At 35.4% G+C, this 25,862-nt stretch overlaps 2 protein-coding genes across 6 annotated transcripts; both read right to left on the bottom strand.

Annotated features, from left to right (window-relative positions):
- Window positions 1–94: 94 nt before the first annotated feature.
- On the bottom strand, window positions 95–25,781 carry TRAPPC13 (trafficking protein particle complex subunit 13). 5 transcript variants are annotated; one of them, XM_074931897.1, is made up of 13 exons: window positions 25,651–25,781; window positions 18,980–19,048; window positions 18,019–18,118; window positions 17,373–17,457; window positions 16,524–16,651; window positions 16,316–16,388; window positions 13,315–13,359; window positions 9,857–9,874; window positions 7,502–7,635; window positions 6,154–6,352; window positions 2,535–2,635; window positions 1,499–1,649; window positions 95–1,404 (listed from the first exon to the last, which is right to left on the bottom strand). In XM_074931897.1, exons 1-13 carry the CDS (start codon window positions 25,694–25,696, stop codon window positions 1,300–1,302), a joined length of 1,254 nt encoding a protein of 417 aa, XP_074787998.1. In that variant the 5' UTR covers window positions 25,697–25,781; the 3' UTR covers window positions 95–1,299. The 5 variants fall into 5 exon arrangements, with proteins under 5 accessions (XP_074787998.1, XP_074787999.1, XP_074788000.1 ...); XM_074931898.1 differs by having other exon boundaries at window positions 1,499–1,646; XM_074931899.1 differs by lacking the exon at window positions 9,857–9,874.
- Window positions 20,621–25,760, bottom strand: SHLD3 (shieldin complex subunit 3). The gene is made up of 2 exons (XM_074931905.1): window positions 25,651–25,760; window positions 20,621–23,434 (listed from the first exon to the last, which is right to left on the bottom strand). Exon 2 carries the CDS (start codon window positions 23,297–23,299, stop codon window positions 22,550–22,552), a length of 750 nt encoding a protein of 249 aa, XP_074788006.1. The 5' UTR covers window positions 23,300–23,434; window positions 25,651–25,760; the 3' UTR covers window positions 20,621–22,549.
- Window positions 25,782–25,862: the final 81 nt, after the last annotated feature.

The raw sequence follows: 25,862 nt of genomic DNA, 5'->3' as shown, positions 1-25,862 counted from the left end.
TATTCTTTAAAATACTTGTTTATGTTGGTTGCTCTGCATTTTATTAGAAGTGCAGGATATAGTTGGGTTTTTTTTTCCTGTATGGACTCATTCCCTCAATTTAGTAAGCCGGTCCTAAATTTATCCACTATTTTAAAATTGAATTCTACACTTAAAGATTTTATACATAGGAAAAACTTAAGTAAAATACTGTCAAAGCTAACTAAGTTTGCACAGTGCCAATATGGTAGCTAAGAAATATGACAAGCCACTGAGTAGAATCTTTTAACACCAGTTTTACTAGTTCAGTTTAACTAGTGTTAAACTAGGAAAGGCAGTCACCATTTTATGTATTGGCTACCTTTGGGTGACCTTAGATATTTCAGCCAAAAACATTTTCATGTAGGGAAAAGTACATTTCGGTGCTTAACCAAGTTCTGAATTCCTTCCTGCATATGCTTTGGAAGACTTAACTTGGGGCAGCCATGCAGGGTTGTTCTTGTTTTCCTAAGAAACTACTTAAATGCCTCTGGGCTGGGAAGAATAATTTGCACCTCCTCAGTTTAACAATAAAAAATGACTGTGTTCTGCTATTTTAGCTTTCAGTTCCCTACTAATTGAGAATTAACATGCCTGTTCACAGCACGCCCTGTATTGCAGGGACGCACAGCTTTGCACAAGACTGCAGCTAATTGGGACAGATTTGCTGTATTACTCCTTTCCAAAGACTGAGCCACAACCAGCACATTCTTTTGCTGATACTCTGCTTTCTAGCTGCTAGCACCTCAACAGTGCCAGCTGCACTCTCAACTCATGCCTTTATCAGGCTCCAGTTCTTAGGGCTATGCAGGTACCATTCAAATACACTGCCACATGAGGTGGCCCAAAGTCTTTCTTTTAGGGGTTTGAATTCCAGGAACATGTCTGTAAAAGGCCAGTTTCTTGAAACTGAAGCAATTTTGTCAGAACCACAATTTAAAAAATGTTTAAATATTTAAAAAAATAATTAAAATTGCAAAACATAAGTACAAAGTGCTACTATTTCATACAATCTCACCCCCTTACTCCAAAGTAATGTTAATGTAATATAATTTGCTAGTGACACTTTTTTCAAAGGCTTTATTTTCAATAAATGCATATGCATGTTTTCAAGATTTTAAAGCATTCAAAAATGCTCAGAGAAATTAAATAAGCAGGTACATTTATAGATATATAGGGATTTTGTTTTGTTTGTACACATTTTAATATGATTTGGTTACAAAAACATCAAGAAGTTGGTCCAAAAAATAAAAAGACCAGCAGAAATACAGAATTTTTTCTTCAGTTTTGTTTGACTTCTGTAGAAACTACACAGACTTGTGCAATATCATCATACTCATATGTTCTCTTCAAAAACGTGTCTGTAAGTCTTAAGCCAGAGACACTCTAGAAACAGAAAATATTTATGAGTTGTTACTGGAAAGAATTACTAAGCTTATAAGCCAGCTATTTTATAAAAAACTATGCTATAAAGACTTACTTGCAATCCCTGCACTGAAGACAACAATGTAAGTGCAAGATGGAGGGATGAACTTGGGTGCAGCTTTCCAAGTTGCCTTCCTGAAACTCCACACCAGTGGATGGAATTAGTATTGCACATTTCTAAAACCAGATCCATAGTCCTTTCACTGCTAAAGGAAATTGAAAAAAAGAATAAACCCGTGGGCTTTTTTTTTAAGCATTCAAGGACTGCAGACATGTAAAAGCTTGATTACTTTATTATTCAGGTTACTATTAATCAAGCATTTATAAATAAGTGCAAGGTGGCAAACAAGATTTACTGTGATGTGCAGTACTTCAGTTACATATAGCTTTGTCCAACACAAGCATCCTGTCATGAGTTTAGCAATACTGGGCAGCATAATACTGCTCAGATTTTATATAGAATACAAGATTTTAATGAGAAGATCTGCAGACCTGATACATGCTTTAGTCCCTGGCTTCAACTTCTCTTCATACTGTTTACATGTCACTCTTGCAACCCTTTTATAAAGGGCTACCACAGATCCTAAAGTAAATACCAATCAAGTCAAAACATGGATAAAGATGTACTAAAGACTACGGTGATCATGTTTAGCATGTATTCTAGCAGTGGTACAGAACTAGAGGTAAAAATCAGATTGGATATAAATGGCATTGTTTATTCCGATACAACTGATTGTAGCTTAAAAAATCCTATATACACACTCATTCTTTTACACAATTAAGTAAGAACTAAGAAGATTTGTGATTTAAGTTTGGGGTGGAATCTTAAATGATGTTGCAGCCAGTTCGATGGAATACCACTACAGGTTTTTGGCAATCTTCTACTGCAATTAGTATTAACAGATCATGATGGAAGCTTTTTTGTTCCGTTGGGTTTTTCAAAATCCCCAAGATGTATTTCAAGTAGTTTCATGTTGCTACAACTCAGTAAAGATCAGGTTTGAGTTGTTTCAGGAGAAAATACTGAAAAATGAAACAAAGCCACCACTTACCACTCAGGAAAAAGCACAAGAATCACATGATATCATTACCTGCAGTTTGTTATTTTACATGTAATGTCAAAAGGTTCTTCCAAGTTTACGGTATCTGGTATTGTCTCCAAAGAAAGCCTTACATCGCCATAACCAGGAGCCTGAGAAGGTACAAGAAGGTATATTCTCAGATGCTGAATAGTAAAGCTGAAGTTTTTACTATTATTAATTTACGCAACAAGCTTTGAATAGGAGGAATTTGAAGAAAGAAGACACAAATCTTCAGAAAAATCAGAAAAAAAGATGACTTCATGCTTTTGATTTGTACCCAAATCACAGCACTGCTCCATCCACTAGTGGTGACCACCTTCTTGATAGGTTTAACAATTCACTATGCACGGATGATCTTTATTACTAAGTTTTTCAGGTATTTCATGTCCTTAGAGAATACCAATACACAGTTCCTGAGAAGATCAGCTTTATTCTAAGACATCTCTGCTAGGCAGATAACAGATATACTATGGACAATGTAAGTACAGATTTTCTGCATAAACCCACCACTACTCCATATCAAAAAAAGTAAGAGATTGTTCATTCACCTTGCCATTTCAGTCTTCCAAGCCTCTGACAAAATAATTAATTGCCACCAGTTAAAAAAGGCACATGATATGAACACTTGTCAACTATCCAGTTCGGTCAAGAGCCAAACACACTTTCATATGGTCTACTAACAAACCTATGATAAATATCCTAGTTACTACCAACCAGGGCTGACTCAAGGTGGTAACCTGTAGATAAAAAGCTTTACATTTTGAATCCCCACAAATAACAGAATGTAAAGAAAAAACAAGGGAAAAATTTGTTCTGTCTGATGAGGCTTAGTTGTGACACAGGTTCCAATTCTGCTGATAGAAGGATGCTTGTAGTAAGTTACATTTACAACTTAAAAGATATTCCCAAAGAGGTCTAGAAAGCCAGTGACTGACAGGTTGGGATGAGCCTTTAGTCATCTACAGTTCATTACAGACTGAAGACAAATGACATTTTAAAAAGCATATTAAATTGGACAATAGAGTGACCAAAGAGAAGTCAAAAAAATGGAGACTTCAGACCAGTCGAGCAACATAACCTTTCAAGAAAGAGAAGTAATTACCCAGCACTGGAAGAGGGCACACATTTTTTTGGCTGTATTAGGTGATGGGAAGGAATCTTATGGAAAAACTATGCCCAGTTTCCCTAGACAACAGGTAGTTTGCCATAACATTGGACTCCTCTTTTAAGAGAAATACATAAACTTCAAACAGTAAAAGCAGTATTTTCTAGAATAAACTTAGCAGCAATTGACCAAATCAAGGCAGGATCAGGGCAGATGAGAAGGCCTAAACCAGGACATACATACCTGTTGGCCGTAACAATGAGATACCTACAAGAACTGATGGTAAAGGCCTTATAGTAACATCAAAAGGAGGAACATAGTTTTCATCTAAAAATGAGATAATGGCTCAGAGTATGGAATCAACTAGACATTCCTTGCTTGTGCTACTCAAGAATAATGTTCTTTAACTTTGGACTGGTTCTACTCCACTCCTGGATTGAATGCCTGTGAGCAGGTGGAGCACCCTTGGCATACTGTGGACACACATCTGTTTGGTTTACTGTCACGCCAAAAGAAATGTAGTTGTGAATTCCAAGACCACTCCACAAAACAACCCAAATTATGGCATGTAAGGGTGATCCAGGATACTTAAAGTGCATTCCTGATCTGAAAAACAATGACAGAGGGGCACAGTACAGGTAAAATTCTGGGCCTGTGGGGGAAACAATGATTATAGGGCTAGTAAATGGATTAGGAGGAAAATGATGGAAGGTAAAAAAAGCCTAGAAATGAAATAATCTGGTAGCACTTAAAAGACAAGATGAAAAGGAGCTGTGTGGGTACGTATGCCGGGTCAAGAACCTGCTGTGTCACTGACAATGTAAAAGTATCATCAGCATTCGGGTTAGAAGATTAACGATGTCTAAATTAATGATGCACTTGTGTCAGAAGACTAACGGTGTCCAGATTAATGACGGCTAAAACCAAAAGAATTTGTGCTTGTTAGGGAAGAAACAGATAAGAACAGAATCTTTAAAATAACAAAGCAGAAACTTATCTGCCGGCTGCGCACGGTTAGTAGTCCTTGTCAAAAGTGCTGAGAGGAACTAGTTTTTGGAATGAGCATGCGCTAGAGCAACACACAGATTTGCTGTTATTTCTAGAATGTACAAGAATATATAAGGACTTGTTTTTCATTATAATAAACTTGGGAGCTTGACTGTTAACCATATTGGTGTGTGTCTTGTCTCACAGCCTCATCCTGCAAAAAGAGTTCCCTGCTACAGAGCTGCTTTGCAACTCAAAGGAAAATAAAACCCCAAAACTCTTTGCTGCTTTTCCAAAGACAGATGTTGCTCAAAGCACATAAAATAGCTCATGTTTCTCTGTTAATCACTAGCACAAAACAATGATGGTGACAAGAACTAATCCTCAAGTGTGGAGGTGTGTTAATCACCACTGTGTTTCAAGTGCAATTCTCAAAGGTTCAGCAAGAAGGGATGCAGAGAGAATACTGATTTAGGGAGGGAAAAGAAGAGAAATGATAGGAAAGGTCAGTAGAGACAGTTTATTAGTTAAAAAACAAGTAACAAGTTTCCAAGTAACAGGAGTAACTATGTTTAGAAAAAAAGGGAAGTTTCTAATTTAATGGGTTTATACTGTACTAAATGCCTCAACTAAAACCAAAGAGAATGTTATAGTGATTTAGCTGTGAATTTCCAGGATTTTAGTTTGCTTGCCTACTTCCAAGTCAATGCGAGTTACCTGCAGAACTGCTCAATCTACTACAAGTGGGAGCAGAGAGAGGGACCGAGGCAGAGACACAGTTACAAACTTTGTAAACTCAGACTCAAACTAAGATTCACTCATCAAAGCTTTTTCACTTCTCTTCCGTATTACACCATCGTCAATTCAAAAGATGCAAGTCAGATTTATGCATTAGAGTGAACAGGCTGTGCAGCCAACTTAAGCAAGCTAGTAATTACAACTTAAAATTCATGAAAGATTTCTAAATCAAACAGAACAGATTAAATCAAAATTGTGGACACAGAAAGATAAATAGTATTATCCTATACATAAAAATTACTCGAAGCTACAACATCTGAATGAATTAGGGAGTGGACTTCTGTGCCAACAGCTGGCATACTTAAAGGAGTTCTTGTGTCAGTGCTTTTCAGTTTGTTGCCAAATGGCATCCAAGAAGTTAGTTTTATTCTAACCAAAGTATTTTGCTAGGTAGGTTACTTGATTCTGGCAATTCAAGCGCACAATCAATTAAGTTATATTGTTCAGTGCTGTGAAAAATGAAAGGCATGTTATGTGCCAGAAAACAAATCCTCAAGAAAACAAAAACTGTAGCCATTTACATGGCCAAAAGGAACAAGAACACTTTTGTTTAGCTACAGTCCCTTGGAATAGTGTTTTTTCCACACTTCACTGACCAAATGTATTAAATAACTTTCTCAAATATGTATAGAAGTATGTGACTTCAGAATGAGGTCCCAAAAGTAAGCAGCTTGAACTTTTCCTTCAAGTCATTATTATATTGTTCATTGAGTTGCCCTAAAAATGGATGAAACTTACCATTCTTTGGAGCTGGCTAGTTTGCAGCCTTCCTCGTTCACCCAGATTAGTTTTCCATACAATGTCTAGTTTACCGATCACTGTTACACCTTTTATTACTCCAGCTTTCTCTGCAAATTCTTGCTTTGGTTTTAGGCAGTATAAGTATTGACGTGTATCCATAGGTTGTAAGTAAGTCCTTGAGCCAAAAGTTGACTCACTAAAAGAAAAAAAATTTGGGCTTTAATTTAAAAAGTTATTTTTAAGAAGACTTAAGAACCCAACCTTTTTTCCTATCCCTCATAAGTCTTAATTTGTAAGTATTTTATTAATGGTAAAACACACAGATTATTTTTGTGTTTTCACAACAGAAAACGATCTAGAATTCATGTAGCATCAAGGGCCAAGGGAAAAAAAAACAATTCATCTGAGCCAGAGACAACTGAGGTGGAAATCCACTTTGCTACATTATAATTTATTATCTGTCAGCATTTAGACAATGGTGCTGGCAATTTTACTTCTGCTATTCGTTTCCCTCCCACTAAATCTCAGCATCATGAGCTTAAGATTCCTCTTCAGCACAAGAACCATTACAGTGGATCCAGACACTTTGTAAGAACAGTGCTTCACTACACTACAAGTGAACTCTTCAACAGGCAAGAAGAAGAAGAAAGAATTTTCATTTCAGCCTGCAGAAGCACCCAACCATCACCTCTTCCAAAAACCCAAACAACCACAAAGCACAAACAGCCAAAGTTAACTTCCACCCAGATATCACAAGCTTTTGTATCCACAACAGTTTACTGAACACAGTAGACAATTCTTCTAGTATTTGGTGTTTTACTAATTGACATTAAATGACATTTAATTTATTTCAGTGCGACAAGTTTGTACATTCTAAGATCCTAAAAGGTTGTTCCACTGATTTGCCTTGACTTCTGCCTTGCTAAATCCATTTAAAAGATACCAGTCTACTAGAAGAAAGCAAGGACAAGTCAAATGGGTCCTGTAAGGCTAAATGTACATACACAGCTCAAGTCAGAACCAGATGTGGGCTAGATTTTATATAAGAGATACTGAAAAAGTAGTATGTTTTACTACCATGTTACCATGTCATCCATGTTACAGATTATTTGAAGATTAAGATGGCGATTTCTCTAGTAGGAAGAATTACAAAGTTTTAAGAACAGTTTCTATACAAAGAAAAGTCTTAACAGCTTTTCCAGGTGAATACATAAGAAGAATTTTACTTTTTAATCAAGCAAATAAGTATAATCCTTCTGTTACAGACAACCAACTGTAACACTTACATCTCATGAAATCATAATACAAATTGTTTCAAAGCCAAATATGATGAATATCAACATACCTTTCCCCTGCTGTGTCAACTGTGTTCAGTTCTGCAACATTGTACATCATAGATGGCTCTAAAGAAACCTTCTCCATAAACATTGGAGAGGTAGTGATATTCTGAATCTGAGCTTCCAGAAACACTTCATCTGTCTGAAAAAAAAAACCAAAAGGGCAAGTTCATGAAATCGTAATTAGTGTTATTAAAGAGTAGACAGTTCCTCTTGTTAAAAAAAACCCCAAATCACACGAAAACATAAAGTCACATGTGTTTAGTTCATGCCTGCAAATCAAATTAATTAATGCAAGAAAAAACCTTAATCCCAGTAACAATAGGAGCAAAAGTGTTAGTCAACAGGTATCTTGCCAAACAATGGATGTGGGATAAATTTGCTATGTTCTAGCTATTGCTTATTTGTAATGCATCAGATCACCACTTCCCAAGACTTTCATCAGCTCAGTAGCAACTCAAGTTTTAATCCAAATTATTAAAAAAGAAAAAGAATAAATGGTAAGGAATTGCAGTGCACAACAACATGCCATGTCAGATTACTAGTGCATCAAGCTGTATAAATAAACTAAAATAAGTGTGTGTGTTTAATTGAAGAAAGACAGTTCAGGTACATGCTCTGAGGTTTTATTATTACTAAACATTGAACTAGCTGAAAATCAGAAAACAGCCTCTTCTGTCACTCAGCTGCATCATGCCAACAGTTACCAATATTAATATGCATCCAACTATTTAACCTTCAAAACATCCTGTAAGACATATCTGTTAAATGAAACTGATGCCTGAAGATGGTATATAAGGACCAATTCTAGTACAGGAATGAAACATACAGACTGTTAATCTTCAGAAGCTGAAAAAATATGGAACTAAAGGTGTTCTTGCCTCAGTACTTCTGTGGAATTGCAGACTAGTGAAGTCACTTAGCAGCTCTAAAATCTCAGGATAGAATAATTATGAAAGGCTCAGTCAATCACAGATCTGAGCCCCTGGAGGAGTTAAAAAGGAAACCAAAGAAATCTCAATTAAAAAAAAAAAAAAAAGGGGGGGGGGGGGGTACGTGTGTACCAAATCTACATTTACAAGAGAGTTATTGATTCGGGCAGTTGGCCTAGATGATCGTCATATGTCCCTTCCAACTGAAATACTCTATTCTATGAATTCAGTATGAAACAGTTTAGGTATTTTGCTATGATTTTTTTTTTTTAAATAAAGGTATTTTTATGGGAAAGGTGGAAGGAAGATTACAGTTTCTTTTTAATCAGTCTAAACAAATTACTTCATTGTACAAATAACAGAGTCCTGCTTGTAAATTACAAAATGAAAGTGGGACAAAATAGAATATTTTTAGTCTGAAAAGGGATTGTGTTAGGAGAAATACAGAATGGTTCTGGAACTATTTGTTGTGCCATATAAACATACTGAACACAAAGCAGATGATAGCATATCTATATTGTAATAAAAACTGTGCAAGCTTCATGGATTACCAACATACCTCACACTTGCAGAAGTAGCTGGAAATAACCTCAGCCAAAACATAGCTTGCAGTAATCATTACTACTAACTGACTGACTGTCACTTAAATTCATACTGTTTATATCCCATAAATCCATTGCTCAAAGTGTCCATTTACCCAAATTTTAGTTGTTTTCAATGCAACAACCATAGGCAGAAATTTTAAAAAGAGCTAATTTGAAAGGGAAAAGAAAAAACAAGCAGCATAATGAAAAAGCAAGTTAGTTTTGTGTTATTCCTAAATTATTTTAATACAGTTTTTAAAAAAAAAATCCTTAAGTACTTCAGAAGAATGCATTTTATTTTAATACAAGGCACACCTTAAAGTGAAATCAGACTACAGAGGTATCATACTAACTCATCAATTGTTGCATGCAGTTAAAGGTTGGAAAATGCAGTTCCAGCTAGTGAAAGGAAGAACATCCAGTTGTTGCTCTCTCCTCAAACCCACTGTCTCCACCAACCAGACGTGAAAAGTTCTGTTACAGCTTACACAAGCACTGCTGTAGTAAAACCTACATTTCTATGGGTCAAAAGCAGTAAAATTTTATAAGGATTAACTCCTGTTTTCAAATAATGAATCTAGCCAAATTTTGGTGAGGTATTTTATAGGAGGACCCCCACAATCAACAGTCTGTAATAGTCAACTTTCAGTTTCAACAATGGGTATTAAAGAAAGAGCTAACCATTTAAATGATTAGCTGCACATATAAAGATGAGAAAACATCCGTTCATGATATGCAGAACAAACATTGCTTTTCCATTATGTTTTTAAAAGAATGTCAACAAGCACAGAGACAGATAGGCAATTAAAAAAGCATACATATTTATAAAAAAATAAATAAAAATTACCACAGAACTGAGGTCACTCTAATGGGAAAATAAAAAAAGAACACATTAGAGAAATTAGGGTTAAATGTTAAAGAAAAAGGAAGATAACTTTCAAACAAAATGCATTTCTGCATTTTTTTTGCACCATCTAAACAAGATAGCATTAGTAAGACAGAAATGTAAATAAAAATGGATGCAAACAAAGATGACAACTACATTTCTAATAAGTTATAGCTAGTATGGTTACATGGTTTACTAGCTTTGCTTCAGAACCAATCCAAAGTAGAACCTAAGGCACACAAGTCACAGATAAGATACGGTAGAACAAACTGTCCCCCCCAAAAAAGTTAGTTTTTGAGCAAGTTTGAAGTTTGTCTTGAATTTAAATCCATGAAATGGGTTGTATATGAAATGGAAAAACAGTCTTGCCATTTTACAGATAATTAGAAGTATCCACATATATAAAGCCTCAAAATAAACATAATGTGGTAAGGTGTTCTAGCAAGGCTACAATACTGCAGCTTATAACAAAATTTGGTATAACAATCAGGTAAAACTCTTTTTTGAACATACATCATTCCAAAACTCCAAATTGCAAACTTTGGTTTTTTAAGTGTCTGCATTATTTGTCTCCCTGTGCATGTTTGTAGGACAGAACCTTTTACAGAGCACAAGGCACACCAAAAATCACCGAGAGACTTCCTATAGGCTGGGGCAGGTAATTCAATCCCACAATTGAAGCAGGTTATGGCGACAGGGCATGCGTTCTATACACAAATTTCAGTAATCAGCTTGATTTGGATGCTACTGCAATATAAGCAACAAGCAAGAAAATTAAGGTTCAGCATCATTCCTTGTCTTAGAAAAAATGAAATTATGGATTATAGTTTCTGGTAGAAAATAATTTTAGTGACAGACTTTATGAATAGATAGTATCACATCCGTAATATTAATGGTAACAGTTTAACTGGTTAGCCAACTCTTCAAGACCTTCACTTAACTAATAACTTTCACATACCAATTTTTTTTTTCCTCCCAGCTCCCAAGGATAACAGTCAGTCTTAATATTCAGGATGAAGATCTTGGTGATTTGACAACGAGTATCACGTGCAACATCTAACCAAAGACTTACTTCTAGGTTTTTAAGGGTATTTTTTTACTTCTGTGATCACACACATAGGAGCACTTTACATACTTTCAGAAATTAAATATGAATGGTACTGTATCAGTTTGATAGGCAAATGAAAATTGTTCAGTTAATATAATCCAAAATTATTACTATTTTTTTAATCATACTGATGTTATGGTAATGGGAGTTGCATTCCTGAACTGGAAGAAAAAAAGGCATCAGAGCAGCCTTTTAAAACCTTTACAGGGGCGGGTGACAGGGGGTAACATAGGGGAACAAAATTAAAAAACCACGAAAACCAGCTCAGACACCAAAGCTTCTCACAGATCTTTATCATGAGGAATTGGTGGCTAATTGAAGAATTGGACTTTATGAAGTCCTTTATCAAGGCCAGTCAGTAAAACAATTCTGTAAGAATACTTTTGACCTTTGTCAGTCTGCCCAAAATTTACCTTTAAAAGCTTTTTATTTCCATTCATTATGAAGTGTTTCAGCACAAAACAAAATTTACACTCAAAGTATGGAGAGACAGAAACACTTAAGACATCTATACCTCTTTCACCTACCCCATATCTTCTATTCAAAACAATATAATCCACGCACAAAATGAAGGTTTATTTTGTTCCCAGAGGAATTATCTGGGTTTTTAGGATTATTTTTGTTCTTAAATCACAGCAGGAGACATTTCCTGACATTCTCATTTATGAGTAACACCAGATACTCAACCAGTGCTATGTGCTTACATTCTAACCCTACTCTGGTATCTCACACCTCATCACACCTTAAGGACTGAAGCCTGTGGCCTAGATACATGTACCAAGATGTTTTTAGGAAAATGTTTTTCTATTTTCCTCAGTAGTATGACATTTAAATCGATTATGGCCTATGCCAGGATTTATTCTCCCTCTAAATAAATTACACACTATATATTAAATGTCTCATAAATTACATGCAATTCATTCACAGCAGAGAGAAAATATTTATGGAAAGTTTCCTGCACAACTCTGAACAAGACAGATCTTTGCATTTGGAGTCCTCATTTGTAGAGCATAAATTCTTAACATTTCTCCCATTTTCTCTATTGATACTGTCACAAAAGGAAAGAAATACACCTTTCACACCTCTATAGCCAAAATCTTCAATGATGAACCCAGGTGTGACTATAATGGATATATATAATCAGAAAAAAAAGAATTGCAGACTCTGTTTTTCTACATGCAAATTTGTAGTACATACATTTGCTTAGTTAAGAACAAACAGGAGAGCAAAATGTTTTCTACTTAGCATACCATGTTATTTTTCAAGTTGCCAAAATTCCACAGATTTTCTTCCCCTCCTACTGACACTTGGGTCTTTTTTCTCTCACCTACTATTCGTTGCAACATAAAACATCTACAGCTTCTCTGTATCTTTTAAACTATTTGAAGAAACTGTTTAAGAATATTAATAAAGGTTTTTCAACCAAATGACTAGCATTGTAATAGTTGACCATATTATGGTTATAGAAAAAGTTAATATAACAGAAGCTCTCAAAGTACTTCGCAAGTACCATTCTGAACTTTGTACAAGCGATACAGAATACAATGCTCACAAAATTAAGCTACTTGTTCACTATCACAAAACAGGTAAGTGATAATGATGAAAATAAATGTCCTAACTTCCTATGTAATGAGATATTGTGGAAGTTTATACCCAAAACAGACCTATATTAATACCGATATCCACAGGGAATATCTACAAATAAAAAGAATGCTGTATGTAATTTGTAAGAGTTTCCACTGTCTGTGTCACCTTCAGTTAAAAAATTCTTCCCATAAATAGCCAAAGATAGATGCCTAAGTATGTCCAAATATATATACAAGGCATACGTAAGGTCATTTAGTTTTGAAGCACTTTGTCTAACTGTTACAAACCTAAAAATTAAATTATTGAACAAAGAGGTCATATTTACACTGGAGAAATTTAAATTCCCCCAACCTGGTAAATTATCATCTGCTTTGTGAACAATTAATCTTCCCTACAGTAAGCACTCTATCAGACTAAATAAAGAAGCAATAGCTGGAAGTATTTGAGTTCATGGGAAAGTGGAAAATACATAAAAATTGTCAGGCAATTGCATTAGGGTCCTGACATGACTGTCTTAGTTACCATCTCTTTCCCCCTTCATCAGAAGTATGTCTTATTTTTAAACTAAATTATATAAGCCCACCATCTAATTTTTTTCCCTTTGGAACTAATCACTTTTATCAGAAACGTGTACTTAAGAAGCTCTTTGAATTTAATCTAATCACCTAATGTGAAGTAATAAATCCAGCACACCAAAACAAACCCAAATACACACAGCTCTCACCTCAGCATTGTAGAATTTGGTTTTCACATCTAGTGGTTTAAGAACCTGAAAGAAATGGAAAAAAGACAGACTGACAATTTGGTTTCTCAGACAACTTCAGCATAAACTGTTTATAACGCTAGAATCTTTACTAAAGTGTTACTTTTCTTCTTCAATTTACAGCACAGGTGCATAATTGAATGTATGATACAATCAGCTAAAACCTCACAATTCAGAGTATATACTCACTGCTGCTAATTTGCACACTTGACTGCTCTGCTGCTGAACAGTTTCTCAGACTGAAAACAAATACTTCTCCACCTAAGCACTGGCCTCTTACAAAACCAGACAAATCCAGTGCATTAAGTAGATCTATATCTTCAAAATAAGATTACATCCATCTTGCATCCTGAAGTGATCTGCACTTGCTTTCAAGAGTGAGCAAGAAGCATTTATAAGTCCTTCAGTGATCTGCAGCAAACAAAAGTTACTGGGCTTCTCTAAAAATAGGGAAGTATATATGTGATTAGCTTAAAGAACAAACCGTTATCAGGCTTCATTTCCTTCTTGAAAATGCAACTGTTACAAGAAATAAAAAAGCCAATAAATCATTTTAATCGCAGGAGATTAAATCAGAAAGAGAAAACACTTTGATGATATAAAAGGTGATAATAAAGTGTTGTCTCTTAAGTGCTTGAGTTTTGGGCATAAAGCCACTACAGTTAACACATTTAAATATGAAATGGATATAAACTGATGTAACTGAAAGATATAATCTTCTATTATACTTGTAAGAAAACGAATTAAAGCTATCTTGCTGAAGACAAGTTCCCCTTTACATAGGTGAACTTTCCATTTGTTCACATGTGTATTGGCATCCTGAGAGACCCCTAAAGTTTCAAGTTTGTGAACAAATTCTTTAGCCCTGAAAAATGCAAGATTAAAAAGCAGTCTTCACAGAGATTTTTGCATTATAACAAGCATAATGTTCAAATCTTTCAAGTAATCAGAACTATCTCTACTCCGAAAAAAAAAAAAAGTCAGAATTATAATTTAGGTGTTTGTTAGTTGAGTGTTTTTTTCTGCCAAATATTTTACTTCAGTGAACTTTTATTATTTTCCCTAAATGTTTTATCTTTATGATAAAGAAAATATTTCCATTCATTCCAGTAAATTTCAAGTGGTTTTCCAGTAAAAATCAAATCATTATTTCAAGGTTAACCCCCTACCCTCTCCCCCTGAAAAAAAACCACCAAACCATCATTCCTTCTCCAAATAAACATAATCGTGTTAATTACTGAGAAGGCTTTGAAACAAAAAAGCACTTTTGATCATTATTAAGCTACATATAATGGCTGAAAAATAAGCTGTTTAAAACCAACTGTAACACCAGTTTAACTTAAAAGATCCTAGAAAACATAACTAAAAAAGTTGAAAATGTGTCAGAGAAAATGTTTTTTGTTTCTTTTTGTCTGTTCTCAGATTTTCTAGCTGGTGTCTCCATGTCAAATTTAAAAAATAACAACCAAAATTGCTCAGTGAAGTGTTTTTCTCATAATGAATTAGAAAGTATTTCTAAAATGGTGTTAAAGTGTATATATAATTTTTTGAGAAATTTTTATGCTTCCTTCTTTGAAGTAAGAGCTTCAAATTTGAAGGCTGGCCTTAGTTATTTTGACATTAAAGTTGTCTCTGTTGGATTCAGTTAAAAACCACAGAAATTACAACTTGCATGCAGACCCCTGAAAGATGTGCACAAATAACTTTTCATATAAAATCTAAAGGAGACAAACCAACATCTTGAACAAAACTCTGGCAAGGAGAAAGATAGGGAAGGGAGAGAAGATGACAACCGGAGCATACGTTAGTGATCAAAGAAAGCCTAGAGGGGACAGAGGGACAGAATACTGAACTCCTGGGGGACAAAGCAAGGAGAAATTGAAAGGGAAACAGTTTCACAAGGATAGCAAGACAAAACACACAAAGATGAAAATTGGCTACAATAAAGACAAAGAAACACTGCAGACTTTCTGGGTTTGGATGAAAGAAACACGAAAATTCATATTAAATTATTTTCTGTAGGATTGTCCGGAAACACCTTGGGCTAATTAATATCTGTCATTTTAAGGCCCACGAGTATTAACAACACTTGGGGATTCTTTTCTGTAGGGCACAGCAATTTAGCCTTCTAAAGACCAAAATGCTTTTTTCTGAAGTATCTAGATAGAATACTGGAAAAGAGCACAATGAAATTTTGCAAAAGATACAGGTCTCAATTATAGTTCCTGTATTGTCAGACACTCTGTGAAAGTATCTAAAAATGTATTCAGTAAAGCATGTCACCTAATCCTCCATTCTATGGGAAAGAACCCACAGTTACCCAAGTCTCAGCATAATTCTCTAAAAAATAAACATCCGTTAAATACACTGCTAAAACAGACTCTTTCCTGCCAGAATGAGTCCACAGATAATGATAATTACCTACTTTCCTCAATTACTCTTATCTCAGGTCTTGAAATTTGTGTGGTGGAACAGAAGGTTTCAACTCTATCAATTACTTCTGCGGATATTAGTCAGATATAACAGATTCGGCTTCTTTGCCTAGTTTTCTTTAAAAAAAACCAAATCACTGAGTTCCAATTTTAAAAACCTTAGAAGAAAAATTTACAATCTAAAGTCAAAGTTTAGATGTTTCAAAGTCAGAATGAACAATACTTAGTCTGTTTAAAAATAATCATAAAGCTGGCTGCCATAAAGAGGTTTTTTTTAAAGAGTAGATTTTTCTTTCTTAAAAAAGAAATAAAATTTCTAAGATGTAATGCTTATTATTGCTGAAATGTTTAACTGCATGGTAATTAAAAACCATCAGTTCATGTGAAGCAACATTTTTTTATTGGTTCATTTTGAGAAGTCAAACAGATTTTTAGTACGTAAAAGTGCTTCTGAAGTATCAAATGTTTTAAAATGGGTTTTCCAGATTCACCCACTTATTAAAAGCAGAGTATAATACTTCATGCAATACCTGAAATTTGAAGAACTTTCTGAAGTACATCTTCTCTCCTGTCTGCATAGTGTAACTTACTGCACAAACTAAGCTGAAAGAAAAATTTTGTAATAAAAATTTTGAATTAACTTTAAATTTTGTGCCTATACCAAAGCAGCAACAGAACTGCATGCATGTGCTGCAGTATCATTTAAGCTCATTTAATCACAGAAAAATTTAAATTTACATGTGCGTTCCTATTTCCTTTACTTCATGATGGATCACATCATCAATGCAACAGTCAGGTTTAAGTTCTGCCACTGCAGCACTCGAAGCTGAAAGGTTCAAGCGTTGGGAACTTGTCTGAAGATCCGCCTGGGGACAGAAACACAAAGCATTGGTTAGAACTGCAGATGCTTAAAGCAATCTAAAGAAAAATAACTTCTAGTGTAAAATACTAGGTTTCACTGAGCATTCTGTATCCTACATACTTTTATACATATTATATAAATATGTGAAGATGTTGAGATACTTGTCAAAGCTTAAGACAAGTTCTAAAGTACATATAAACAGTCCAACCCTTTAACCTGCGGCTTATAAAATCTCCATTTATTTTCTACATTGAGTTCCATAATAACTTCTGGAATTTTTATTATCAACATAATATTTTTTCAACAGAAAATGCAAAAAAAAGATGCTCTAGAAAAGAATGCATTTGAAATGCAAGCAAAATACAAGTCAATGCATGCTTTACAGAGGCTTGCTTTGATGACTGTACTGGAAGTAAGCAAACACAACTGCAATTTTTTAGCTGTGGAAGTTTTGCTACACCAATTCTCTAGAGAAATTTTGTAACATATTCATTTCTTTTAATCCAATCGTAGTTCTTAATTTTAATTTTTAAAGATTTCTGTCATCATTTCTATTTTTATGTTTTACTGTTTCCAATTTCCAGGTATATTTTCTGGATTGGAAAAAGTGAGATATACTTCCTAAAGTCTATATATCAGCATAAAACATAAAAGATATTGTCAGAAAACATACTCAACATACTTTATTTTTTATAAATCCAGTAACTAAGTTTATCTTCACATACCTTCACCAGTATGTCCTTGACAACTTGATTACTATCATTGTGCACACTAATGTAACTAGAAAACGTTTCTCCCAGAAATATATTTCTGTGTTTAAAAAAAAGAAGTATGTTTAGTAACAGTTATTTTTTTAAAAAATACAGAACATTTCACTGAAATACCTTTAAATTCTAATTAAAAGAAATATATATACCACACACGCGCGAACACACATTTGCCAGATCAAATCCTAGAAGTAAATTGGCATTTTCACACTCATACTTCTAAATGTCATCCTCCTAAGACAAACAACTTATAAAGAGAACAAACAAATCCGAATTTTTTTCTAGATAAAAATCTGTGAAGAATAAGATGGCTTACAGTATATACAAAAATCACTGTAATAAACTCTGTCAGTAAAAGATGTGGTTTATAGTAGTGCATTACATTAGAAATTCACCTACAGCTGCAAATTTCTTTCAACTTTCAATTTTTATTACATTCAGAGTCAGGCTACAGAAAAGGAACATCAAGCCATAGACTGTTTAAAAAATGCCTGCACATCTCATTGCATACCAATGATGTTCAAAAAGAAAGAAAAGTAATAAACATATTATCATTAAATGAATCCTAAACCTTTCATGTTACAGTTAAATAACTTATTCTTACCCAAAATTTTGAGGCAAAGTCAGCATTTCTCCTAGCATCAAAGTTTCTGCTCCCTTTACAGTAGAAGGATCATCTTTCATGAGCTGGTTAAATAGATTACCTGTAGAAATATCAAATATCTAAATAAGTGCTAAGTCTAAAGCTTTGTCTACATTTAAGTTATGACACTAAAATAAATTACATCTAAATAAATGATTAAGACACACCTATTTTACAACCAACATGTTTAGGGATGAAATACATATCTATAGGCCTGCCTATAAATAACAACTTACTTCCAGGCACTTGTGCTCAATGAATCATTTGGTATACATACTGAAGGGTGCAATCCCAAAGGCACTGCTCAAATAAAAATTAAACTTGTAAGGCAAATTCTGCCCAACTAAAGCACATTATATAACAGAACTAATCAACCCCACTTACTGTCTTCCCGTGCTTGCCTTGTATTTCCACACAATCCTCTTTTCTTGAATCTTTCCTTTGCCTCTTTCTTATACTTCTAGACTGCAACTATTACTGGGCAACAACCCAGGGATTTCAAATTTCTGACTACACCAAGCATAACACAACTCAAAAGCAGTGACTCCTGCAAAATATTTTCCACAGAATGTTCATGTGTTGGTTCCAATTACCAGGACATTTTCTCCAGATAAAGAACACAGTAACGCCAAACTTTCTACAATTACACATTTCGCTCTCACAACTGCATTCCGTCTTGTGTGTTAATTACTCAGACTTTGAGGGCACATGTTTGTAGTATCATCACCAAGCTTCCAAAGTCGTAGGTCAAGAGTTGTAGAGTGCACCTTGGTGTTTTCCATTACCAAACAAAGTATATTGTTATTTCAGATTAATGTCTATGGGAGGTCATAAGATTGCTCTGACATCTAAGTCTCAGATGCTCACATTGCTTAAACATGGTAATACGTATATAATAATCAGTCAGTAGAAAAAGACATACCGGGCAAATCCCTCTCTTCACAAGTCACAGGAATATTAGTGAATAAAGTAGGTTTGGTTAGTCTCATCACTGCAAAAATCAGAAAATAAACCACAGGTCAATGAAACTTTTTTTTTTTTTTTTTTTTTTTTTAAAGTGTAATTTTGCCTTGTCCTCCTTCCACCCAAAAAACCCACAACCACAAAATCTTAGCCTGAAAAGGGTAAAACCTTTTTGGGTCACCTGACCTTTTTAATATAACATATTCCCTGCTACTCTGGGATACAAGAGCACTGGTGATACCATTGCTCCCTCTTGCTTTACTCCCCTGGTGCACTAACATCTACTGCTTTCAAACCTGTATGCTAAAGGTCTTATATCTGCTACAGCCTGAAGTGCTTTGTGGATTTCAGAAGTATATTAGTTTCATTTTTTTTGTTGACTCTTCTAGGCTAAGCACTGTTCTATGATCCTGAGGAAACACATGGGTGATGATGGGGGAACGTGATGTGGAGACAGAATGGGAAATGATAACTAGTATGGAGTATTTTAGTCAAACTCTGGGCTATAAGGAATTGTATTTACACCCTAATCTCCAAAACATACACAAGATAAGAGTTACAAGTCTAAACCCCTAATTATTTATACAACCACTGTTTCTTTTTGTCACAAACTTTAAACTCAAACCAGCAAAACCATTACAAAAGCCTCAGGAACACACAAAAACCCTATTTTATTGATACTGATAAAATCAAAATCATTGAGATCTTGCTATTAAAACCCCTCTACTTCAAGAAAGTGGTACTTTCAAAGGCTCTTTTAACTCAAGAATCCTCAAAATGACATTATTTTTATTTGTATTACAGATCTAAGCATCTTAAAATAATTCCCTCTTCATATAAACCAAAGGTCCTAATCTTGCATCTAGCTTCTCAAGAAACAAAGTTGAGCATTTGTAACCTTAGGTATTGATCTGAAGATGTAAAAATCCCTGACTTATTTTGCTTTGAAGCTTAAGAAACATAAACCCATATAATTTCAGAAAACTAAAAATAAAAAATAAACTTGACTGCAACTGACAGATGTATTGTGCTTTTTTCTTTACATCTCTTGTATATCTTATATGTCTGGTCAATATTTACTATTTCCAGTCATGTAAAATATTCAGTAATTTCAATATAAATTCAGGTGTAGTGAGCTGTAATGGTTCACAAGAAATTAAACTACTACACAGCAGACCTATGCAAGCTAGCATTGACATAAATAAATCTGTTTTCAGGTAAAAAAGGTGACACATTCTCTTTGTTACGGTGAAAAGTTGAAAAATATGACCTAAGGCTTAGAACCACAAGGTAAATAAAAAGTCCCCAAATATACAAAACACAATACATGAAGAACCAGATTCAACATTGAAAATGAAAAATATAAATACTGATTTATACATGCATATGAACTAAGCATTTCTGGAACAGTTCAAAATGAAATTCTGGGTTTCAGTTTGTACACTGGTGTTAACCAAGACCGTAATAATTCTGTAGAGAAACCAAATGTTGTGTTTAGTTTTTATTACAACAGTTATCCAGCTAGAGTGCTAACAGCTATCAGTGTGGGTATCATTATTTACATACAAGCAACCCAAAGCAGCAGAAAGCTGACAGCTACCACTGAACAGTGAACATCAATTTCTCTGTTTAGCAAATGTTTGTTTAGCTCTTTTGTTGATATATTAAATAAATATGGTGGGACTGTATTATTGACGGTTACCTAATTTTTTTCAAGTCTACAGTAAGCCCACATAAACTAGTACTTGCTCACTGTTTCTAAAAGAACAGCTACAGATCAAGTGTAGTCATGTTTAGAACCATAAATATAGATTACGGAATGAAGTCAAAACACAAATATCTTAAAATATGAAAATTATCATATTTAATAGGACTACTAAATTAATATTAGAAAATATTGTATCTTTGCAGAACAACTTCTCATCTGCTTTCTTCTTAGATCCTAAACACAGAATACAACATTAAAGAAAACCGAAATAACAATGCATTCTACTTCTCTACATCTTTAAAAATGCTGATGCACAAAGAAACTTTGTTACTAATTTGTGTTAAGTTCAGAAAAACAATTTCAGTTAAATAACTTGGCTATATAAACTTTAAAACCAATAATGATGCTCAGTTACTCTACAGAGCATTTTACATCAATTTTGTGTAGTGGTAATATTAAATTTCAGAAACACCCTAAATGTCAATATAAATCCCCCTTAACATTTATCTAAAGTTTAGAAAATTCATGTCAATGATCCAAACTGAGCAATATTCTTAATTTTAAACTACAAATATATATGTAATGCCTATAATAAAATGTCATTATTCCAACATAAGAATGTCAGCAAAATAAAAATGTAAGTAAAAGCCCAAGGGGATTCTATTTTGTTTCTACACAGGGGGATCTCTGTTATGCTTATGTACACTTTTATTTGATCAGTGCTAATGATAATCTCACAATCTACAAATACCATTCACCTATTTTCCCCCTTTTCCAGATGCCACAGACCTTGACCTCCAGCTACAGCAAAATTATCTGGAGTTAGTAGGGGTGCCTCAGAGAAATACACACCCTTGCAGTCATATCGATTCCAGTTCAACTGTTCTGCTGACCCCTCAAACACTGAATTGAGCAGGGACAGCATGACCTTGAAACATTCTATTTTCTCAGCTGACGAAAGGTCATGCTGATCCCAGCTTTTTATCACAGTAAAACACATTCAAGTCCTCAGAGACCTTTACCTTCCATACAGACAACAAATAGAGGTTTACAGATAGAAGTCTGATTTCTTAATTTCCTGACCTGTAGCTGGCAGTCAGCACTTTCTTGTTCTCAAATATAATTAGAGACAAAAGACCAGAAACATCAGGAAAAGATCTTATTAACAAAGTCATAAACCAGCAAATGGTAAGTTGTTCATTATTCTTCAGCTTCCACTGAAGCTTTAATTAGTTTTTCTGAGAAAATACAGGTAACGTTACCAAGACAGCATACACATGCAATAGAAAGTAAGTTTGTATTTCATGCGGAGTACTATGCCTTCATTCAAACCCCCTCCCTGGCTCTACTTTCAGGAAATAAAATCAGATCTTGAAAGCCTTGGTGTCAATAATAATCACAGACCCTTTATAACAACTCACTTTAAAATATTTTTCCTTCTCCTCATTTCAAAGAAGCACAGTGAAGATGTATGTTGTTTGAGTGAAAGCATAAATTTTATTATCTGACAAAACTTGCTATAATAGTCTGGAATTTTTAGTTTGATTTTTCTCCTTTAAACCACTGAGGTAGAGAAAAGCTACAAAATGCAATTCTAAGCCAAACAGAAACTTACTAATCTTAACAGAAACCATTGATAAATCTCCTGGCAAAACAAAGTTAAATAAATATATTATTACAGCTAAAAAAACTGTAGCAAAATAATATTAAGCGGTTTTCTGCTCATTAATTCATCAGTTGTTCTAAAGTTTGTATATTCTATGCCGCTTAAAAACTCTAGTACTTCAGACAGCAATTTTATTATGAAACTCTACCTTACGATTATAAACTAAATATAATTCCAAATTTATGTACAAGCAAATTCATTTTATCAGTAAGGCTAAGCTTTTCCCTAAGAATATTTCTAACATATTCACAGTATAGTATATCACAGAAAATCCATATCTGTCCCACAGATCTTTGGATAGTAGCATTGCAAGATGGCAATTCGTTCTGCTTGATGAGTCTATTCAGTTTTATCCAGATGTCCTCCAAATTCTGATTATTACAAATAGACTGTTCAATTGTCCACTTTGCTCTATAAAATGCATGCAGTTTTAGTCTTTCCAAATTACTTTGCAGTTCTTGAGATAAAGGAAGAATCTTTTCTTTAAGCTGAGGGCTAGGGAGAGAGACACTCCAAGACCTTTTCAATTTTTGTTGTCCATTAGGTGGTGGTTGTCCTGGATTCTCCAAGTTAATTGGTCTGTGAATAGTTTGTGCTTGGATTAAAGTCTGCCCATGTTTCATGTCAGTCTGAAACTCAAGGAGATTTTTTGTGCAGTCATAATCAGGAGATCCTGTAACATACTCTGAAGGTGTAAAAAGTTGTTTCAATTCTTCTGCTTCCTCACAAGAAATAACAGGTGGACTCTTTTTTGGTTTGAGGGGAAGTCTGTATAAATCATTTGGAAACCAGGGTGTAAATCTTGGTAACTGGCGAATGGGAAACTCCTTCACTGCTGCTTCTGCAAATTTCTGCAGTTTTATTAGATCTCTCTGATGTGGTCGATAATGCAAGACCACTTCCATGCTTGTACAGTAGGAATCCAGTTATTCTTAGGAAAAGGAACAGTCTCTTGACTAGGATTCACAAATTTAGACTGAAACATCTTATTTACAAGAATTTCCTTGCCTCGTGCTGCAAAGATCAGTAGAAAACAGGACCTAAAGTGGAAGTATTATAAAAAAATAAGATACTACCATATTAAGAAAAATATTGCTAGGATCTTTTACAAAAAAGCAGCATGTAGTAAAAATAAGCCATATATATATATATCTATATCTATATATATATATATCTCAGAACATTCTACTTTATCCAGGCTGAACATTAGTGACTGTATGCCATCATTACCAGTGTAACTTTAGTACACTAACATCCATATGCATGCAGTTTACTCAACACTGTCTTTTCCAAGAATATTCTTCTACTGTCAACATCTCACACTTGGCATCCATCTGTCATTATTCTTGCTATAGTGTTGTGATGCATATTCAAAGACATAAAATTACTGCTACACTTTACCAGACAAATGTACCAGACAACTCTGTTTTTTTCAAAAAGTGTTTTACTCCTACACTTCAACTTTTTAAGCCAGGGCACACCAAGCTACCAGAAAACACGTGTGTTACAAAAATCCTTCCTGAAATAGTACTGACCAGTAATGCAATTTTTAAGTCACAGGTTAAAAGGGAAATGCTATAGGCAAATTTAAGTTGTCTGCTTCCATTTCATATCAGAACTAGACATACACATTTAGTCTCAAAGCTTCTGAGCAATACATGCAGACATCCTTTCAGTCCTTAAGGACCAGATAACTGCTTAATTTATTAGACTATTAGAATAACTAGAAGACTCATTAAGTCTTTAAAGATAATACCTTTATACATATTTGATTTCTTTCATACAAAGATTATATTAAGGGGGGAGGGGAAACTTCGAATTCTACTATGAAACATTAACATAACATGCACTCTTTTGCTCTCCTGTTTTTTCCCTCCTAACAATTCTGCAATCACTTCAGATTCTCAGCCAGAGATCAGCAATATACAATGACACTGTCAAGATTTTGTTTAAAATAGTCACAATGCAAATAAACGTTGATACTTTTCTTACTACTTTTCCAAAATCTGCAGCCACTGCACCAAATTCAATACAAGCCTAAGGATTTTACTGGTTTCTTACAAAAGAAAAGCTTTTTGCTTTTAATTAATTACTATCAAAATGCATTTATAACGTCAGCTGATGATGTTTGTGTTCTCGGTTTTTGGACTTTCTTTTGTGTGTGTACATGTATGAAAAACGGCTTGCCGAGGTCTGAAATATGGTTAACAGGTTTTACTGTGATGTGCAGACACCATTAAAAACTCTCTCTAGGAGTGTTGTAAAACTAGTAAATGGGCAGAAGATGGGCTTTGAAATCATCTACACACTTGCACTACTTTACCCATCTGAACAGTCTCACTGATTTCAAATGGTCCCAGAATTGAGATTTTAACCAACTATTTACTACTCCTACTTAACAGGCAACATGCATTTTTAGAAACAAGCACGATCAGAAAAAAAGAACATAAATACTATGCCTCTTGGCTGAAATAAGATGAAACTAGATTCAGGCTTTTCACTGTTTTAGTTATCGACTTATTAGTACTCAACTGCCAGCAGAAACGATCACATTCTTTACAGGGCTCTCTTGATTTCTGCACTAATTCTGCAGGGTATGTGAAAGACGTGCAAGGTTGGTTGGGTTTTTTTTACACTATTCGTGATTCCTGCATCAAGGGTGTAAAACCCAGTCCAGCGCATTAAGCGTGAGGTTAAAGGGCGAAAAACCATTAAAAGAGGAAAAAAACCCCAACCAACCACAAAACCAATCAGAAGAGACAGCAGGGAACTGGAAACTTTAAAAAAACATTTTTTTGCAAATGCTGAAAGTTATGTGCAAAATGCAAATATATCCAGCAGCCTCGATGGCCCCATCCGGCAGAGGACACAACCCCGTCCTGGGCCCTCCACCACCTGCAGCCCTCGCCCCCCTTTTACCCTCGGCACCTCCCGCCCTGCACCCCATCGCCAGGCGCCCCTCTCGGGCCGCTCCTCGATCGACTTTCCTCTAAAACAGACGGAAGAAACGGGCTCGCCTCCAGAACGGACGCGGTGTTTCTCGACCGGTTCACAAGCGGAGCCCTCCCCGCCACGGCTCCCCCGACCGCGGCGGCCGCCCCGGCCGCTGCCCCGCCTCTCCCCCGGGCCCGGCGCGCCTCGCCCCTCAGGCCGGGAGGCGGACGAGGGCAGGGCTGGGGCCGGCACCAGGCGCGGCAGCCGCGTCACGAGCGGCCTGGCAGGGCGGGCGGGCCCCGGCGGGCCGCGCCGTCGGTACCTTTCAGAGCCAGCAAGTGCTCCTGCTTGGGCTGGTTAACGTCCATGGCGCCAGCCCGCACCCCTACGGGAGGGCAGACGAGCCAAAACGCTCTCTGCGGCGGCAAGCGCTGGGCCGGAAGAGGCAGGGGCGCAGCGGGCCCGGCCGAGCCGGAAGTAGCTGTCCCAGCGTGCAGCGCGCCGCCGCCACGGCGGGAGAAACTACAGCCCCCA

The sequence above is a fragment of the Athene noctua genome, chromosome Z, assembly GCF_965140245.1.
Source record: "Athene noctua chromosome Z, bAthNoc1.hap1.1, whole genome shotgun sequence".
NCBI classification, from domain to species: domain Eukaryota; kingdom Metazoa; phylum Chordata; class Aves; order Strigiformes; family Strigidae; genus Athene; species Athene noctua.
Note: the sequence above shows the minus strand (reverse complement) of the source record. Positions and strands in the feature narration are given on the sequence as shown.

Bases quoted from the DNA above. Each gene is read 5' to 3' on its own strand.
- SHLD3 (XM_074931905.1), bottom strand. From the start codon at position 23,299: ATGGAAGTGGTCTTGCATTATCGACCACATCAGAGAGATCTAATAAAA.
- TRAPPC13 (XM_074931897.1), bottom strand. From the start codon at position 25,696: ATGGACGTTAACCAGCCCAAGCAGGAGCACTTGCTGGCTCTGAAAG. The intron at 6,353-7,501 runs GTATGTTGATAT...TTTTTCTTTTAG, and splicing joins GTTGACACAGCAGGGGAAAG to TGAGTCAACTTTTGGCTCAA. The intron at 2,636-6,153 runs GTAAGTTTCATC...GTACCTTCTCAG, and splicing joins CTAGCCAGCTCCAAAGAATG to GCTCCTGGTTATGGCGATGT.